This window comes from Barbus barbus (genome assembly GCF_936440315.1).
Source record: "Barbus barbus genome assembly, chromosome: 28".
In the NCBI taxonomy this organism is placed as follows: domain Eukaryota; kingdom Metazoa; phylum Chordata; class Actinopteri; order Cypriniformes; family Cyprinidae; genus Barbus; species Barbus barbus.
Genome location: NC_136756.1, coordinates 4,366,105 through 4,386,596, shown reverse-complemented (window position 1 = coordinate 4,386,596; position 20,492 = coordinate 4,366,105). Strand labels below are relative to the sequence as shown.

At 41.4% G+C, this 20,492-nt stretch overlaps 3 protein-coding genes across 3 annotated transcripts in view; 2 read left to right on the top strand and 1 right to left on the bottom strand.

The window, feature by feature from the left end:
* ift122 (intraflagellar transport 122 homolog (Chlamydomonas)) overlaps window positions 1–1,456 on the top strand; it is a 48,491-nt gene extending 47,035 nt beyond the window's left edge. Inside the window, exons 27-29 of the mRNA XM_079382856.1 lie at window positions 189–265; window positions 338–502; window positions 578–1,456. Coding sequence (XP_079238982.1) covers window positions 189–265; window positions 338–502; window positions 578–664 — 329 coding nt within the window. The 3' untranslated portion in view covers window positions 665–1,456. The remainder of the gene's footprint in view (window positions 1–188; window positions 266–337; window positions 503–577) is intronic.
* Window positions 1,457–2,526: 1,070 nt separating this feature from the next.
* Window positions 2,527–8,530, top strand: LOC306848743 (rhodopsin-like). Its single transcript, XM_079383485.1, has 5 exons — window positions 2,527–2,982; window positions 5,882–6,050; window positions 6,221–6,386; window positions 6,787–7,026; window positions 7,610–8,530. Exons 1-5 carry the CDS (start codon window positions 2,622–2,624, stop codon window positions 7,736–7,738), a joined length of 1,065 nt encoding a protein of 354 aa, XP_079239611.1. The 5' UTR covers window positions 2,527–2,621; the 3' UTR covers window positions 7,739–8,530.
* Window positions 8,531–8,589: 59 nt separating this feature from the next.
* Window positions 8,590–20,492, bottom strand: part of LOC306848229 (plexin-D1-like) — a 64,764-nt gene continuing 52,861 nt past the window's right edge. Inside the window, exons 28-36 of the mRNA XM_079382646.1 lie at window positions 20,001–20,104; window positions 19,558–19,621; window positions 19,414–19,448; window positions 18,761–18,865; window positions 17,350–17,513; window positions 16,905–17,052; window positions 15,696–15,836; window positions 15,366–15,440; window positions 8,590–9,353 (exon numbers count right to left, since the gene is read on the bottom strand). Coding sequence (XP_079238772.1) covers window positions 9,237–9,353; window positions 15,366–15,440; window positions 15,696–15,836; window positions 16,905–17,052; window positions 17,350–17,513; window positions 18,761–18,865; window positions 19,414–19,448; window positions 19,558–19,621; window positions 20,001–20,104 — 953 coding nt within the window. The 3' untranslated portion in view covers window positions 8,590–9,236. The remainder of the gene's footprint in view (window positions 9,354–15,365; window positions 15,441–15,695; window positions 15,837–16,904; window positions 17,053–17,349; window positions 17,514–18,760; window positions 18,866–19,413; window positions 19,449–19,557; window positions 19,622–20,000; window positions 20,105–20,492) is intronic.

The following is a 20,492-nucleotide window of genomic DNA, read 5'->3' as shown; positions in this document are numbered from 1 at the left end:
TGTCTGTCTGTCTGTCTGTCTGTGTGTGTCTGTGCGTGTCTGTCTGTCTGTCTGTGTGTGTGTGTCTGTGTTCGCGTGTCTGTCTGCGTGTTTGTGTTTGTGTGTGTGTGTGTGTGTGTGTGTATGTCTGTCTGTGTGTGTGTGTGTGTATGTCTGTCTGTGTGTGTGTTTGTGTGTCTGTGTGTCAGAATCCCAGTGTCTGAGGCTGGATGATGGGACTGAAGACCCCGAGGACGACCCGTTCACAGCTAAACTCAGCTTTGAGGTGAGAGGGTTTCCTGGTCACTGAAGTGCTGTGTGAGATGTGTGTGTGAGTGTGTTGTGCTGGTGTTCACAGCAGGGCGGCCGTGCGTTCGTGCCGGTGATGGTGAATCGTGCTGTGCTGAGGTCCATGTCCAGACGAGATGTTCTGATCAAGCGTTGGCCCAAACCGCTCAGCTGGCAGTACTACCGCTCTCTGCTGCCGGACGTCAGCATCACCATGTGCCCCTCTTGCTTCCAGGTAAACATGCTCGGATCACGCGCTCGGCTCTCTCTGCTGCTGGTGTCTGACTGGACTGTGCTGTGTGTTTCACAGATGTTTCACAGTGAGGACTACGAGCTGCTGGTTCTTCAACACAACTGCTGTCCGTACTGCCGCAGACCCATCGACGAGCCCAGCTAGCACAGCTAGCGCCAGACCATCACTTCACCTGTGTCAGTAGGATCAGCTAGAAACGCGTCAGTAAATGCCAGCTCAGCGCCGCGCTCTGATAGGATCAGCCGGATCAGCTGCTAAAGCTGATTACAGCGTTTGTACATGTGAGGACATACATGCACCTTATCACACACACACACACATAAACACACACTTGCAAACAAACACACATAAACGCACACACACACACACACACATAAACGCACACACACACACACACATGCACGGCTCGGTCCACTTCAACATGTTTGCTTGGATTCAGACAATATAAATAAAGAATAAAGAGTAATATTTACATCTCTAACATTTATTGTTGTAATGTTTTCCTGCCAGTAGAGCTGAAGTGTTTGTGTTGATTGCTTCATGTAGGTGTGTGTGATTTTTGCCTGTAAAAGTGGCTGCTGTAAAGCTCAGGTGTTATTTGAGGTCATCAAGACACAGCTGGTGAGATACTAGAAACATCAACAAAAAATGTGTAACTGATGCCAACCATAAGCACTAGAAAGACCACAGAAGTCCAGTCTGTGTGAGAGTCTTATCTTATTCTGGAGACACATTTGTACCAAGAAATTAGCTAAACCTGACAAAACCTCCTTTTGGGGATGTCCACATTTATGAAACCGGTAAAAAAACTAAGTAAATAGATTTTTAAACAGATTTTTTAAGAGATAGAAAAACACTATTACATTTCCATTTGTAATAGCAGTGTGTTATTTGCAATCAGAACATAAATAAAAAAATTCCAAATCTGATCCACTTAACATTTTGTGTTTGACGTCATGAGTGACCATCACTCTCAATACCAGTTTTGTCATACAAGTGAGTAATACGCAGAACATTTTCATATTCCCATCATCCATACACTGCTTGTCTTCTGTAACGAATGGCTAGTCCATCTCCCACAGTCAGATTCAAATGGCATTATTTGCATGGTAAAAAAAACCCATTGTAAACACATAGGTAACATTAAATTAGAGACATACATTTACACACAAATAATGATAACAGTGAGAAGGATCAGGCCCAAAAGCACAGTGATGTAACTGATTGGGGGTTGCCTTGCTCAAGGGTCTCACCTCAGTCGTGGTATTGAAGATGGAGAGAGTGCTGGTTATTCACTCCCCCGCCTGCAATCCCTGCCGGACCTGAGACTCGAACCCACAACCTTCGGGTTACAATTCCAACTCTATCCATTAGGCCACAACTGCCCCAACTAACAAAAGCCAGTTTCCTCCTCCTTTAGGAAGTGACATCATCAGTGGGAAACCAGTAGCTCAAACCTGAGCAGGTAACAGGTTGTCATCCCTCTGAAACGTTACTGTATGATGGTTAAGAAATGAACTCTATCCCACACTGAACTTTAGCTCTCTATTTCCATCCAGCATTATTTCAGCAGTACTAATTGTTATTGTTTTTGTCATTGTGTAAGTAATCATGTGTTATAAAGTTGAAGTGTGTGTGGCTGGGCTTCATCAGAGCAGCTGTCTGAGGTCTAGTTCTGGATAAAGACCCATGAAACAACAAACACCAACAGACATGCACATGGATTTCATATGTTGGGAAACAAAACACTGACCAAATAGAGCCCAAATGCTTGTGGATTTGTGAATTGGCCCTTATAGAGACATATTCATTAAGTTACGGGGTTGGTTTCTGTTGCTGTTGTCCTACGGCCGTTTAACCTTGTGGATTATCAGGCCTCTCTGACCCCAATCTGCCTGTAACTCCATGCCTCCAAATTGCAGCACCTCACTGTAATCTCTCATCTGTGCTTAATCTAAGCACATGGGGGGCATATAAGAGAGGCGCTCGCGTCCCGCGGAGCAGATCTCGCTCTCAGTCGCTTTCTGCTGAGGAGAAGTTTCACTGTCTTTAGCTCGTCTGTCTGCTTTCTCTATTTTGACCCTTGACCGGTGAACCAAACATGAATGGAACGGAAGGTCCGAACTTCTACGTGCCCATGTCCAACAAAACAGGTTTGGTGCGCAGCCCGTTTGAGGAGCCTCAGTACTACCTGGCCGAGCCCTGGAAGTACTCTCTGCTGGCGGCGTACATGCTCTTCCTCATCAGCACCACCTTCCCCGTCAACTTCCTCACGCTCTACGTCACCGTGCAGCACAAGAAGCTGCGCATGCCGCTCAACTACATCCTGCTCAATCTGGCCGTAGCCGACCTGTTCATGGTGGTGGGCGGCTTCACCGTCACCCTCTACACCGCCCTGCACGGCTACTTTGTCCTGGGGGTCACCGGCTGCAACATCGAAGGCTTCTTTGCCACGCTGGGCGGTGAGTGCTTCACCTCTGCAGACAAACACTGCTACATTCATCAGATAGTGTGGGTATTGCTGTGGTAATAAAGACTGGTGTCAAATTTGGGTGATTCTCACAAAAATATTTCATGATCACCTTTCACTCAAAAACAGCCTATTTTTTTGCATTATTTTCATGAAAATTTTGTTTCACATTTTTCATGCAAATCTTAATGTCTTCTCTTTTAGTGTTTTTATTTATCATCCATTTATTTATTTTTGTAGTTAGTACTGTTTTCTAAATATAACAGGTGTATTAATGTATTACCTCCAAATGTATAGTAATACAAATTTTAAGTTAGATTTCTTTAGACCTTAAAATGTTAAATATGTATATATAGTTGTTTTCTTTTGGATTTTGCATTGTGATAATATTATCAAGATCATAATCCACATTTCAACCAAGTCTCATTACTATAATGCAAAAACTAAGTATACATGTAGGTACCATAGTTAAAAAAAATTAAATAAATATATATATATATATATATATATATTAAAAAAAAAGATTTATTTCATACTAAGTATAGTTAAAATCTATTAATATATTTACTGACAGATAACTCAAAACTTACTGATATAAAAATATAGATTAAATTAGATATTTTTATTATATATACTTGTGCACAATGCACAAGTCTAAAATGTGTTTTAATGTCACTTTTAATGAGGATTGTATGATCTTTGAATAATATCGATCTTTAAATGCTAAATACTTAAAGTGTAGCTGACGTATACTAGCAATAGTTCCACTTTAGCACAATCAAATATAATAAGCATATATTTAATTGTACTTCAGCGCTACTTCCACACAATTAAAGTGCATTAAGCACAACATTTTGTTCCAATTTAGCAGATTTTCTTGTATACCAGTTTAGTATACTAAAAGTACAACTACAGGACATTTTATTAAGTACATAAATATGTAAATGCATTTTGTAATATACTTAAATGTATTTGAAATACATTTATTTGATGTTAAGTATATTTATTTTTCACTAGGGTAGTATTTGCTGTATTGTCTTTAGAGTTAGGGTTAAAATCATTGTTTTACAGTGTTTTTACAGTAAGAGTAACAATAAATATAAAAATAATAAATTAACCATCCAAATGTGTTAGTCATTTTTATGAGAGATTATGACTTCACACCTTTTGTTGTTGTTGTTTCGTAAAGCAGCATCTCCCAGTTTAATCCTGGATTAGTCTAATCTTACAGTTCAATCAGTGTAGGAACATTTTCTTAATTACTGACACTTTATTTGTACTGTGCAGTCAGAGAAGAATGCGTATGTCATCAACTTCTTTGTCTGAAGGAGACATAAACAGGCAGACCCCTCTCAGGGAACCATGGTTACATGCATAACTGAGACCTTCCCTTTCAAGTGGAACTCGCACTGCATCTGAGAAGACCTCTATGGGGAACAAATACTCACTATGCCATGCAGATCGGCTGTGACATGCACTCAAATAAGCATGCAACGGTCTTAGCTGCCGGAGTCAGCAATCCCCTATTAGGTCTGCACCATCAGAACTGACAGTATTCCCTATGGCCTCTCCCTAAGCTTTACACCCTATGCAAGGAAAGTCCTGGCTTTTACACCTTCCTCCCTTCCTTACCGGGTGTGCTCAAAGGTCTGGTAACGTCAGAAAGCCTAACAACTCAGAATTGCTAGTTAGTTGCAGCTCCAGGGAGTGAAAGCCTTAAAAGGACGACTCTCTATAGCGAGAGGTGACTTAGGAATCCTCTAGAATTAAAGGCAGTGACCAAGGAGAATCACAAAGAGCCTCACAACTTGGCACTTCTGCCTACTTGTGCTGTGAGGACCAAGGCCTCAACATGACAACTCTCTAAAAGCAAGAGGTCCACATATGCCCTAAGCTAAGGATAGCTATCAAGGAGGCTCACAGAGAGCCTACAAAATTGGCACTATTGCCTGGGTGAGGTTTATGGATGGAGGCCTCTGCATAATGACTCTCTAAAGTGAGAGGAGTTCTAACTACGCCCTACACTTGGGATGACTTTCCAAGGAGGCTTACAGACTCAAAGTGTTATCCCAGTGGTGCTCTAGAAAGCAGAGGCCTCAGCAGGATGACTCTCTATAGCGAGGGGAAGCCTAGCTACATCCGATGGTCAGGACAGCTTTCCAAGGAGGCTCACAGAGAGCCATACAAAACTCATTACTGCTATCTAGGCAGAGCTCTAGAGAGTGGTGGCCTCAGCATGATGGCCCTCTAGAGCAAGAGGAGGCCTATCTATCCTCGGCACTAAAGACAGCTTATTAAGGGAGCTACTCACACTTGATGCCACTGTCTAGACTTGGCAACAAAGTGAGCCACCTGCCTAATAGATCCCAACATCTTGGGGAGGCAGCTCAACCTCGAACAGTTGACTAGCCTGATAACATATGAGGAGGGACACCATCTTAGCTGGTGACATCCTCAATTCATGCATGACTTGGAATGTTCTTGCACCTACAGTTTCTTAAAGGGAAAGAAATCCTGTCATTCATATATATATATATATATATATATATATATATATATATATATATACACACACACACACACACACACACTTACATAAGTTTGTAGTAATTCTGCATTCTGACTGAAATCATGACACTGAAACATTGAAACCAGAACCATACAGATTTCATAATCCCCAATATCACTGCAAAACTTGAATTACTAACCTCACAACTATTATATGTATAACCGACACGTACATATTGCTTTGTGTGATATGTATAATATAGCAAATCTCACCTGCTTATATCATCTTCAAATGTAAATATCCTCTCTGCCATCTCTAAAGTGGACTAGGAGGAGACCAAGTGTGGAACTGAAGTGATGGAGAGCTTCTCTGTGTTTGTCAGGTGAGATCGCGCTGTGGTCTCTGGTGGTTTTGGCTGTCGAGCGTTATATTGTGGTGTGTAAGCCAATGACAACGTTTCGTTTCGGAGAGAAGCACGCCATCGTGGGAGTGGGCTTCACCTGGGTCATGGCCCTCACCTGCTGCGTGCCGCCCCTGCTGGGCTGGTCCAGGTACCCCATCACAGTCTTCAGCAAAACACACAGCTTTATCCACTCATCTGTCAAATGAATTCCCCACAACAGTGAAGTGTGAAGCTGAGCAGTCAGTGACAGGACAATGAGCTCATGAACTGATGCTGATGTCCTGACTGGAGGTTTGTTGGTCATGTGACTGTGTGCAGGTATATTCCAGAGGGAATGCAGTGCTCCTGTGGAATAGATTACTACACTCCCAAACCTGAGATCAACAACACCTCGTTTGTTATCTACATGTTCATCCTTCACTTCTCCATCCCACTGCTCATCATCTTCTTCTGCTACAGTCGCCTTCTCTGCACTGTCCGTGCGGTAAGACACACACACACACACACACACACACATGCATTTCTGTTTTCTGTAGAACACAGAAGATATTGTGAAGAATGTTGGTAACCAGACAGTTTTGGTTAGCAGGCCACTGTATGGACAAAAAAATGCAGAATTTTCCTTTTTGAGTGAACTATCCCTTTAAATGAACAATTCAGATATAACCAATAAGCACAGACTTAGTGCTTTTTAAAGCAGTTACTGCACAAAGAACACATGATCTACTTCCTGACATGTCAGGTTAATAGCTGACCTCTAGAGTTGTGCAGTGATGAGCAGCTATATTGTCAACACCGCTGGACCACTGAACCAATCAGCATCCAGGACCACGAACAGCACATATTGTGCTCATTGTTTTCTGTCGTGTGTTTTCTGTCGTCAGGCCGCTGCTCAGCAGCAGGAATCAGAGACGACCCAGAGGGCCGAACGGGAAGTGACACGTATGGTGGTTATCATGGTGATCGCATTCTTAGTGTGCTGGGTGCCGTATGCCAGCGTGGCCTGGTACATCTTTGCTAATCAGGGGACCGAGTTTGGTCCTGTAGTCATGACGATACCTGCTTTCTTTGCTAAGAGTGCAGCGCTTTACAACCCTGTCATCTACATCATACTCAACAGACAGGTGAGACCGTTCTAAATCATGTACTAGGTATACTAACTAAAAACAGTTCTATGGAACAGTTCTAAAGAAAGACACGGCAGAACGAACCGTTGTGAGTATTCAAGCAACACACAGAAGTGCTCTTTCATTCCTGAACGAATCAGTGTTTTTGAATAAAAGGTTTGAGTGAATAATTCAATAACTCACTCATACATTATGAACAACACTGAAGAGAAGGAGAGCAGACAGCACTGTGCCATCCACCAAATTACAAACTGCATGCCCGTCACAGTTTCAGTATAGCTACTAAGAGTAACCGGCTAAACTGATTATTAAAATCTAAAAGAGGGAACATTATGGCTGTGCCTGTCACAAGTTGTAGGGTGGATCTCAACATTTTTATTGCATGTTCTTACCAAATGATCAAAAGTCATGTGACATCTAATAAGCTTGCAGGCTAATGGCTAATACACGAATAGTTCAACTTCATAGCCTTATTACTTACCATTTTACCTAACAGAGTAGCTACAGCAGGCAGGTTTGTTGAAGCAGGGCTGGAACTGACGTCTGACGTATAATCCTGAATGTGTTTACATTGGTCCAGTTCAGGAACTGCATGCTCACTACGGTCTGCTGTGGAAAGAACCCGTTTGGTGAGGAGGAGACCAGCATGACAGCCTCCAGTAAGACTCAGTCCTCAGTGGTCTCGTCCAGACAGGTGGCTCCCGCCTGACCGACAGCTGGAAAAAACCACCCAGCAGCCTCCGACAGGCCAAATGTCACTCCACATCTACTCGGCTTCCGCTCATCTAGCCAACAACTACATCTACTACTTTACTCATTTCTGTCCTTGAATCTTACATGTTTTGTAAAAACTGGCCAACCTGGGGCCTCATTTATAAAATGTTGCACTGAAACCATCCTAAATTTGATCTTACGATCATTTCTCAGATATGTGTACGTGCGATTCATAGAACTCTTCTACGTCAAAGACCGTTTTTATAAAAATGAGCGCTGGTGTGGATTTAAACGTACACACACACTCTTTAGATCAAATCTGAGCGTACACACGCTTTATAAATGAGGCCTCAGATCTCTATAGTTATAGTCTATGTTTGTACTGCTTGTGATTGTGTATTTACATGTGTTTAGTAACTTGATGGCATCTCTATGGTTTTATCTCAACAGCTGCTCCATTGCTTTTGCCTGAGACTCCAGCTGTTAGATGACTATTTAGCTATGGTCAGTTACGATTTTGTAAAGTTTTGGTTTTTACCGGTTAACCTTTTGAGTCCATGTGCTGTTTCTTTATAAAGTTTGATGTTGATAAGACATGAGACTGAGTGCTGAAGCTAGAGGAGACCTCAGGAGATTCACCACACACCCAGCAGAACAATTCTCTGAACGTTTAGATGTAAACGTTGTCTGTCGAAGAATTATGATTGAATATGTAAATGTGCAAAGACATGAATTTGCCTGCAGATTACAAAATGTTGAGGCAAAGCAGAAATAAAGGATCATGTATAACAAAAAATGTTTACTGAAATGTGCGTGGATGTGACAAAGAGAGCTGGGAACGTTGCACAATGTTTTAGTAAAGTTTGTCTTTATTGATAAAAATTTCCCTCTTTCTCCAAAAAAATTCAACATTTCCAGCAGAATATCTACAAAAATTATGCACACGCTTTGGTTTGGACCTATTCAAGAAAGACCGAAACCCTTCAAATAAAAATAATGAATACAAATGCAACAGTCTCATTCAAGCCTATTATATGTTTATCATATAGTGACGAAGTCCAAGGCCTCGCGGAATTAAAATGGACTGCTGTTGAACAGCGCAGGCACAAATATCCCATCAGAAACGTTATTCACATAACACTGAAATCATCATACAGCTATAAATATTGCTATGGAGAAGGTCTTGTATGATCCAGTGCATAATTGGCTCTCCCCGAGTGTGGGGTCAGTGCGTCACATGACCGCAGGGCCTCAGGACCCTGGAGTCCACAATTAATTAAACCAACTCCTAGTTCAAAGTCAATAGTTGAATACTATAGCAAACAAAAACCAACAAACTCCGCAAGAACAAGCGGTGAAACATTATAGACGTTTCCCCCTCATTCTTCGCTTGATTATCCATATTGATTCAGTAAATGTGGGACAGTTTTGATCAGATATGGACGTCAGGGCTTCTGTCCTTTGAGGTGACGGTCAGGGGAAAGAATGTGGGCTCAAGCCTCACTGCTGCACTCGTAGATGTTGTCTTCCATCAGCGCAATGACCTGCTCAAACTTGTGCTGCAGCTGAGTACGTCGAGCCGTCGGGCTTGAGTCCAGCGCGCTCACCACCTGAGACACACACACATCAAGATATACTTTGTTTATATGTCTTTTCCAAAGGTATTCAGTTACTAGAGGAGATGGGACTATGAGTGAGTGAAGTGACATTCAGCCAAGTATGGTGACCCATACTCGGAATTCGTGCTCTGCATTTGACCCATCCAACGTGCACACACACAGCAGTGAACACACACACACAGCAGTGAACACACACACACACCGTGAACATACACCCAGAGCAGTGGGCAGCATTTATGCTGCGGCGCCCGGGGAGCAGTTGGGGGTTCGGTGCCTTGCTCAAGGGCACCTGAGTCGTGGTATTGAGGGTGGAGAGAGCGCTGGACATTCACTCCCCCCACCTACAATTCCTGCCGGCCGGAGACTCGAACCTGCAACTTTTGGATTACAAGGCCGACTCTCTAACCATTAGGCCACGACTTCCCCTATGACAGGATTCGAACATGCTTGAGTCTCTGTGAGTCTGTTCACACTGTTTTCACTGAACACATTAATGGAACATTTTGTAACATAGGGCTGACACTAAATTTTTTTTCAAGATGTCACTTTTATTAAGTAAATCATTAAGTCATCAGAGATGCACTAATCACAGCCAAAGATCACAAAATCATTTCTATATTCTAGTTTAAAATTGCTTTAAAATACAGGGGTGTGGCTACTATAACAGACTGTATTTGGTGTGTGGCCAATGAGTTTGGGGTTTGGCCACTGTCTCAGGCTGGATTTGGGCATGGCTACTGTAGCAGACTGGGTTTGGGGCGTGGCTACTGTAAAAGACTGAGTCTGGGGCGTGGCCACTGTAGATTGTTGCATTTGGGACGTGGCTACTGTATCAGGCTGGATTTGGGGCGTGACCACTGAGTTTGGGGCATGGCTACTGTAACAGACTGGATTTGGGGAATTTGATGGAACATTTGAGATTCAATCGAGCCGACAAACTTTCTTTTTTTTTTTAAAGTTTCTTCTTGACAGGCAGGATAAACTCATGTTAGCTCTTCACTGTCAAGCCCCAGATAAAATGGTAAGATACTCTAAGGATAAGAGTCAACATAAAGATGTGATGAGTGAAAGGTTGTTTGAAAATATGCTTTATTTTTGTAGTTCCGCTAGATGACATTAGGCAGGAACTGCGTACTTCACCTTTATGTCTGAAATGGAATGAAGTTGGAAATGCTAAAAAAGTTCTCACAGTTCTCTGACTTCCAAGAAAGAAAGAGAATCCAAACACAACCCGGCTCCTTCACACTCGTGCAGTGCTTGGCACATTTACAATAATCAGCATTGTTTTGTAAACCCCCATGCGATTGCACTTTCATGTCAAATGAGCCCTATTCAGAGCACAGCTGTCAGCAGAAATGAGCTCAATCACGGCTCAAGAATATACCTTCACATCGGTCCGGGGCATCTGCATCCTGCTGCCGGCATGCTCACACACGCTCTCACACACTCACACACGCTCACACACACACACACACACACACACTCACACATTATTATTATTTCCTTTATTTTACCAGGATAGTCCCACTGAGATATCAAATCTCTTCTTCCAGGGAGTCCTGGCCAAAATGGCAGCACAAAAAGTTTCACACAAAACAGTATACATATACATTCAAACTCGTACACACACAAAAAAAAACTAATTTCTTAATTAAAACATTTACACGTTTCCTTACAGTTAGACCATAAAACACTTTTAAAGGTATTCAGCGAAGGAAGTTTTTCCAACATTAAAATACTCTGTGTCTCATTCCATAAGAAAGGAGCATAAAAAGAGAAAGCAGTTTTGCCAAACTCTGTGTAAACTCTAGGAACATGTAAAAGCAATCTATCAGTCGATCTTGTACTATAATGACAAGTATAATAAGATAGAAGACTACATATATAAGAGGGTAATTTACCTAACAAGGCCTTAGCTGTAAACAACAAGTGTATTTTTCTCCTCTGAAACAAAGAGGACCAACCCACTAATTCATACAAGGTACAATGATGAGTGTGAGAAGAAGCACACGTCACAAATCGTAATGCAGCATGGTATACATAATCCGACTTTTTTAAAATAGAAGAACTTGCATGCATATAAATCACATCACCATAATCCAGCACTGAAACAAAACAACCTTGTATAATTCTCTTCCTTGCTTCAAAGGGAAAACATTTCTTTAAACGATACAAAAAACCTAATTTTGGCCTAAGCTTTTTTAATAGATTTTCAATATGTACCTGAAAACTCAGCTTTTCATCCAGCCATATACCCAAATATTTATAACAACTAACTCTTTCTATACTCTCCCCCTCTAAACTTAAAATAGAGTAATCTGATTTAATGCCATGTCTGGTAAAAAGCATATATTTTCTTTTATTAGAATTTAATACCAATTTTAAATTTGACAATGAAACTTGCAATGTTCTAAACGATTCTTGCAAAATATATATAGATTGGTCCAAGGAACGTGCTACTGTATAAATAACAGTGTCATCAGCGTACAAATGAATTTTAGCTGGGGTTATCCCACATCCCAAATCATTAATATATATTGAAAATAAAATGGGTGCTAAGATGGATCCCTGTGGGACACCTTTTATAATTTTTAACTCACATTGAGTCCTGTCTAATAAATAATTATAGAACCAACTTAAAGACATCTCACTAAAACCCACACACCTGAGTTTTTGCAACATAACTATGATCTACAGAGTCAAATGCTTTGGTAAGATCTACAAATAAAGCTGCACAATACTGTTTACTATCCAAGCAATTTATAATTTATGACCGATATGACTGCTGTTATAGTACTGTGACCGGATCTGAAGCCTGACTGAAATTTATGTAAAATTTCATTTTCAGTTAAAAATTGTTTTACTTGTTCATTTATAAAGGATTCAAAGACTTTTGCCATCACCGGTAACCTTGAAATTGGGCGATAATTATCTAATTCAGATGGGTCGCCACCTTTTAACAAGGGAGAACTATAGCTGATTTCCATGCACGAGGAATAGCATTTGAGGTTAAACTTAAATTAAAAATAAAAGAGAGGGGCTCTGTTATCAATGCTGCAGCAATTTTTAAAAAATAAGGTTCTATTTTATCAAACCCTGCTGATTTTTTACAATCTGAATTTAATAATGCTTTATAAACTTGTATATCTAAAATTGGAGTAAAGGCGAAAGACATGATGTGGTTTCCATAGCACCTATGTTAGATGTTTTTATAATTTGTTCTTTTAAATTTTTTAAATCCTTAGATAAACCAGCAGAGATAAAATGACTATTAAAAGCATTCGCAATATTTTCGTTTCCTCTAATTACGCACTTATTTAATTTCAAATAATCAGGCAGACTGGTAAAAGTTTTTGAACCAGAAACTTCCAAAACTTTGGATCATTCAAATTTTCATTTAACATGTTTAAATAATAATCACGAGTTTTTTACCAATTTAGTACAATTATTTCTTATTGTTCTGTAATTAACCCAGTCCAATTGATTATTTGTTTTCTTAGCTAAAGCCCACGCAACATCTCTTTTTTAAAAAAAGTTAAGATATTGACTCATTAAACCATCGATTATCTCTATTACTTATTCTAAATCTTTTATAAGGTGCATGTTTATCACATAAAGCTAAAAAAGTTGATCTAAAATACTCTCATGCTAAGTCAACATCAGGTATTTGTAAAACAAAGCGCAAATCACTATTATAAATATCTTGCAAAAAAGCTTGTTCATTAAAATATTTAAATTGTCGTTTGAAAATAAAACGTGATTTACCCTTTGGAATCCTGCAATTTCTCAAACATATATTGCACGGTGATCACTGACATCATTACAAAACACTCCAACTGCAGTAAATCTCTGAGGAGCATTTGTTAAAATTACATCAAGTAGAGTGGATTTAGCTGGATCTTTCTGATTTAACCGGGTAGGCAGATTTATAAGTGGCTCCAAACAAAGAGAGTCACAAATGCCCCTGAATGGATCAGACATATGTTATGACCAGTCCCAATTTAAATCCCCAAGAAAATCAATTCTGATTTCGTCCACTCGTTAAGAAAGTCCATTAATGAAGCGATAGCTTCACTTGATGCCGATGGTGGGCGATAACATCCCACAACGACGATATCAGGTCCATTTTTAAAAAGTAATATAATTGCAAGAAGTTCAAAGCATTTTGGTTTGCTGATGGAAATAATACAAGTGCAGTTTAGTTTAGACTTAACATAAACTGCAACTCCACCACCTTTTTTTGTACGGTCCGATCTAAAACGATGAAATCCCTCAATAAGTGCCATGGAATTCGGCACTGATTTATTTAACCATGTCTCAGAGAGAACAATAATATCGGAATTTGTTGAATCGGCCCATATTCTTATCAAGTTCATTTTATTTACCAGAGTGCGTACATTAAGATGAAAAAAACGTAATCCGTTGCTTGACTTGAATTCATCTGGAGTTTGAAGCTGCACCCTCTCTGGGCCTGGATTCGGATGAATATTGCCCGACAATAAGAGCAAAAAAAGAACCCACCAGTTTTTCCTCGCTGAGCCGGAAACGCACACGCTCACACGCTTTCCACTCACACGCTCACTCTTACACACACACACTCACACATGCTTACACTCACACATGCTCACACGCTCACACATGCTTACACTCACACATGCTCACACATGATCACACACACTCACACATGCTCACACACACTCACACATGCTCTCACACGCTCACACATGCTCACACATGCTTACACTCACACATGCTCACACATGATCACACATGCTTACACTCACACATGCTCACACATGCTTACACTCACACATGCTCACACATGATCACACACACTCACACATGCTCACACACACTCACACTCACACATGCTTACACTCGCACATATGCTCACACACGCTCACATATGCTCACACACACTCATACTCACACATGCTTACACTCAAACATGCTCACACATGCTCTCACACGCTCACACATGCTTACACACATGCTCACACATGCTTACACTCACACATGCTCACACACACTCACACATGCTCTCACACGCTCACACATGCTTACACTCACACATGCTCACACATGCTTACACTCACACATGCTCACACATGATCACACACACTCACACATGCTCACACACACTCACACATGCTCACACACACTCACACATGCTTACACTCGCACATATGCTCACACACGCTCACATATGCTCACACACACTCATACTCACACATGCTTACACTCAAACATGCTCACACATGCTCTCACACGCTCACACATGCTTACACACATGCTCACACATGCTTACACTCACACATGCTCACACACACTCACACATGCTCACACACACATGCTTACACTTGCACATATGCTCACATATGCTCACACACACTCATACTCACACATGCTTACACTCACACATGCTCACACACGCTCAGACACACATGCTCACATACGCTAAGACATGCTTACACTCACACATGCTTACACACACACATGCTTACACTCGCACATATACTCACATATGCTCACACACACTCATACTCACACATGCTTACACTCACACATGCTCACACACACTCACACATGCTCACACACGCTCAGACATGCTAACACTCACACATGCTCACACACGCTCAGACATGCTTATACACACACATGCACACTCACACATGCTCACACACACACATAGGCTCACATATGCTCACACACGCTCACACACACTCACACATACTCACACATGCTCACACACACTCACTCTTACACACGCTTACACTCACATATGCTCACTCTTACACTTACACACACAAGTTTACACTAACACATGCTCACACACACTCACACATGCTTGCACTCACACTCACACGCTCACACACATTCACACACGCTTACACGCTCACACTCAGATACGCTTACACACTCACACGCTTACACACACTCACACACACTCAGGACAGTACGCCACCGCAGATGTGAGGACAGACGGCAGGAGGAAGGACTCACCTGATTGCGATATCTCTTGGCATACTTGTAGACTTCCATTACGGCCAGGTTAGTGTTGAACTCATTCCTGTATCTCTATAGCAAAAAGCATTCAGAAATTCTTTGTAAGTATACAAATGTATACATTTCATATGAACTTGATATTTTTGCATTCTGGCATATAATGCAGTGATTTGAATGAATAATTATGAACGTGTACAGCTACTATAAGTATATCCAATCTTGCATACAGTACACTCACATAAAGCGATATATGCAATACTACAAAGCAAATCTCAACTGTGTGATTGTTTATCTCATCTGGTAATCAGAAGTGTGCGCTCGGCTCACCCGCGACTCCTCGGCCAGGTGAGCATTCATCTCCTGCTCACTCAGCGGCGCCATCTCTTGAATCTGCTTGTAGTAACACTGCACTCTCTTCTTATACTCTGGGATCTCTTTGGCATACAGCAGCTTATTGGTGGGAGAATCCTGTAATAAAGAAAGCAATCGATCAGATGCAGAATGTGTACGACGCTGTTTGATTTGCTCCGCTGATTTCCAGTGTTTTGTTTGTGATGGGGGAGATTATAATGTGTCATTAATGATCAAGACTCTTTTAAGATCAGTTAGAGATGTATCATCTGCATGCTTAACTATCAGCAAATGTATACAAATCAAACCTGCTGCAATCTTTTTTTAGTTCAGACTAGATGACTGGTTGAGCTGAAAATGTATGTGACCTTTTCTCTACATTTCTCCTCTCTACTTCCTGTCAGGTTTAATCCTTAAAAGCGCTCACACCTCAAAATTCAGCATGCGATAGAATCTGTGTGATTCCTATTGGATCAGCATGAGGGCGAAAAGCTTCCCCATGCAGGTTTAATGAGGGTTTCAGGTCACATGAATTTGCTGCGCTGACCACCAGATAGCTGCTTGGTTTGAAAGTGACTTCTGTGTGAGCTGTGCTTCATACGTGACAATACACAATGGACCTGTTTTTGCTCAAAAAGGTGACTACACCTTCAGACATGAATGGCAGAAACTACAGTACGAGGGAATCTGACCACACAGGTCATTCCCTCATTCTCTTGCACTGCTCATTTAAAGAGTTTACTTCACTTTATTCTTCTGATGTCACATGAAGAGAAGCTCCTGTGATGAATGCTGCCATTTCCAGAAACATGTTTATATTCATTCAGCCATACAGAAACACACAGAAAGTGTGATTAGATGTGCTTGTGTTTGTGTGTGTGTGTGTGTATTGGTATTCCTTACATTTTGACGACCAATTATCCCCACACGGATAGTAATACCAGTAGATTTTTTAGACTATGTGGGGACATTTTTTGTTCCCATGAGGAAACAAGCTTATAAAAGTCACAGAATGAAGTGTTTTGAGTGCCTGTAGTTGTGTGTGAGGGCTAGGTTTAGGTGTAGGGTTAAAGAGGACAGACAATACAGTTTGTACAGTAGAAAAAAATGTTATGCCTATGGAATGAACCCATAAATCATGGAAACCCAACATGTGTGTGTGTGTGTGTGTGTGTGTGTTCTTACTTTGCCCAGCTGTAGGTCAGAGAGTGAGCAGGCGTCAATGAAAGCCTGAGCGATGACAGACAGACACGCGTCCATGTGATCCGTCTTATCGATATCAAAGACAAACTGAGGGTTCTTCAGGATATTGACCCAGAAGCGCAGAGGCAAACTGCAGAGAGACACACAGAGAAGCTCGTATCATTCTCACTGTAGATCACTGTAGTCAACAGCAAACCCCTTTAAGTTCTTTAATGCGCTGTCCACAGGGATCTGAATGGAAGGTTAAAAGTGCCTCTGCCTGACAAGCATTTGGTTGCAAGGACTTGAACAGTAAGCGACCTTAGTGATCAGCAATTAATTGACAGCAGTGGAGCAAGTTATTACATTTCCATGAAACATGAAGCGATGGACTGTGCAGAATGACAGCGGGAAGTTTAAAACGGCTCATGGTTCAGTGTATCCATACCTGTTGGTCTTCCAGATGTGTAACGTGTCAGGGTCAGTTATGCCGCGCTTGTCCGCCTGTTCTTCTAGAAAGTCAAAGAAGTATTTGATAGCTAGCGGTGGTCTCTCTGGAGGAATGCTGAGGATGGCTTGAAACAGATCGTCCAGGAACTTCTGCAGGGTTCCCTGTGCAAGACAAACACATTCACATAATCCATCATCATTTGTCTTCATGATCTTTACCCAACATCTACTGAACCATGCAGTGTGTTGATGAGCTCATGTTTGCGATGTCATGATCATGTGGCCGGACTGAGCAAACGCTGATGCGGTAGAGATTGCGTTATATCCTGCTGCATCTGGACAGACGAGAGATCTATCTTTAGACATGGGTGACTTCTGCACTAAATTACCCCTGTGTTCCTGCTTCAGACTGTGAGACAGGGACATCTCTTCTGCACAGAGCCATATATCCAGACATAGCAGTGTACTGTATTTTTGTTTTACCTTTTTTATCATTTATCACATTTTCATTCTACCTCTACTGCCTGTAGCTATGTTTCCATCCATCTATTTTTATCTGCATTTTGGAATATTGCATAAAAAAAACCGCTGGATGGAAACGCCAAGATGAGTATAAATTCTAAAAATGCGCATAAAAAAACTTATGCGCACAACTGAGTGGGATAAACTTTTTATCCAATAACTAAGATGGAAACAGATTTACCGAATAAATTCCATCATGCGCATTGAAAAACTCAAGTGACTTTGCGCTATGAGATGGGATAACTTGCCTAGCAGCGGACTGATTTTGTTCACAGCATCTATGTGTTGTTTTGGTCGTTCTGAAAAGCCTGAGCAAAGTCTGTCGTCAAAGTGTTTCTGTATAATTGTCTTACGCAACTGCGTTCCCAAACAGCACCATCCACCTCCGAAAGCAATGACTGCATTTATTGTGTTTCATCTGCTCAAGGTGCAAGTAATTTTCATGTGAAAATTATTATATTTAGTGGCTTCTTCTAGTTTTCTTAGTGATATTTAGTGCCAGTTTATCAGGAAGTGACTATTTCGTTCTCATTGGATGGAAACTGCTTTATTCTCAAATGTTTTATGCGATATTGCAGTTTTGTGCATACGTTTAATTTTAATCTTTGGATGGAAACATAGCTTGTGTCTTGTTGTTATATTCCGGAAGCTTCTGTTTGCCGTGTATTTGGCAGTAAAGCTCATTCTGAGTGGATGTTACGGTTTCATCGAGTGCTGAGTGGGGACTGGAGAAGAATTGTGAAAGTAACCTTTTCTCATTTCTCAACCCTTCGAGTCTTTAGGAGGACAGTAGGGTATTCTGCACTGATGCTTACTGTTATTGCTCTGGAATCTTGTGAGTGTTTGTATCTGCAGAGCATCGCACAGACAGCAGAGTCGAGCGTTACCTTCGTGGAGAGCAGGCGTGTCAGGTAGATCTCAGGTAACACCTTCTTCCTGTGACTGTGTCTGTGGGACTTCCTGCTCTCTGTCAGTTCATCGTGAGGCAGCACCTGCAGCAAACCACAGCACCGAGCCGTTACCCAGAAATCATCAATCCAGCAGCTCAGAGTGATCATGCATATCCACTGCTACTATCAGCATAACACAGTCTGACTTAAGTGACCTAAGCTGTAACTGCTCTTCTGCTCACAGTTCTGGGAAGTGCTTTTGCTGTAATTCCTCACATGCTATTTTCTAATTCAATCAGTGCTTTAGGCCAGTTATTAATCATTTCCCATGAACACCGTTTGAGAGACCCAACTGATATCATCTTTCAGATCATTCTCTGTTGCTTTGCCAAAAAATGTTTTATCATGGCAATTACATAACCTGTTTTTTTCCCTCAGCTGTGAAGTTGTGAAACTGAAGGCCAAACCCCACAGTGCAAATAAGACCCAGTGAAGAACTGCTGGATTATGCGAGTCGTGACCATGATAAGATCTGCTTACAACAGCTAGTTTGAGCAATCCAGATCACTGATCAAATATGATTCTTGATTATCAGTATGTCACAGATGATGAACGAACACAAATGAAAGAGACATCAGCGCACCACTCACCAGATGAACATATTTCTCTGTGTCCAGATCTTTCACTGTGAGTCAACAGAAAAAAAAGTTGATTGAAAAGACTTAAGTAGCACCAGGAGTTTGTAACTGAGTTTGTAGGACATGGTGTGTATGTGAGGTCGGTGTGATCCTCACCTCGGCCCAATGTGTTCTCTCTCTTGTCCTTCATGCTCATGGCCAGTGACGCTCCATCTGGGATCTGCAATAGACAGGTCAGAGGTCATTAGGGTGATGCGCACAGGGGTCTTGGGGTCACACCGCCAGTATTTCATGGCGGGGCCGATGTAGGCTCGATATGGGCCTGAATGCGTTCCATGTTGACTCTGTGTGAATTAGCCAGTTTCTTGCGCTAATTCTGCACTAATTTGGGGGAAAATCTGCTGAATTCAGTGCAATGGACTTAAACATGGTCAAAATTTGTTGCAATTGTCTCAAGAGTAATGGCAGCTAATGGCATTATCAAATTAGACAAAATATTAATCAAACAAACAGAGAAGGGGTAAAACAGAAGTAGGTTATCAAGTTCTGCCAAAATCCCGTTTCCGAGAGTTTTTAAACACATACATGCACACACTCACCTGATAGTGGAAAACGGTGTTGAGTTTTTTTCTGCCGTCCTCCATCACAGACGTGTCATCCAGATCCTGCAGGATTCTGCTGCTGCGGCCCTCTGGGAACCACTCTGATCGGGACAGACCAATCACAGTGAGCCAAGACAAGCACTACAAGAGTCTGAACCTGACACTTCATTCAGAAAAGCTTCATAAACTGACATTACACTTGAATACACAGCTTTTTCATATGAAAAAAATATGCATTTATATATTTAAAGCTGCATTCTGTAGGTTTTGCCTCTTTGTCGCCATCTCTGTTTGAAACCTGCAATTGCAGTTATTTGCAGAATTATCTTCCTTACATGAGTTGTGCACCGGCACGGCTCTAGCGCAGATGAATCTAATGTTTTGAGGAGTATGTGTGGCTGTCAGTCACTGCACTGCTGTGGATATTCACTGTACTTCAGAATCACAGATTCTACGTCTTGGAATATATGACCCAAATAAAAATTTTCA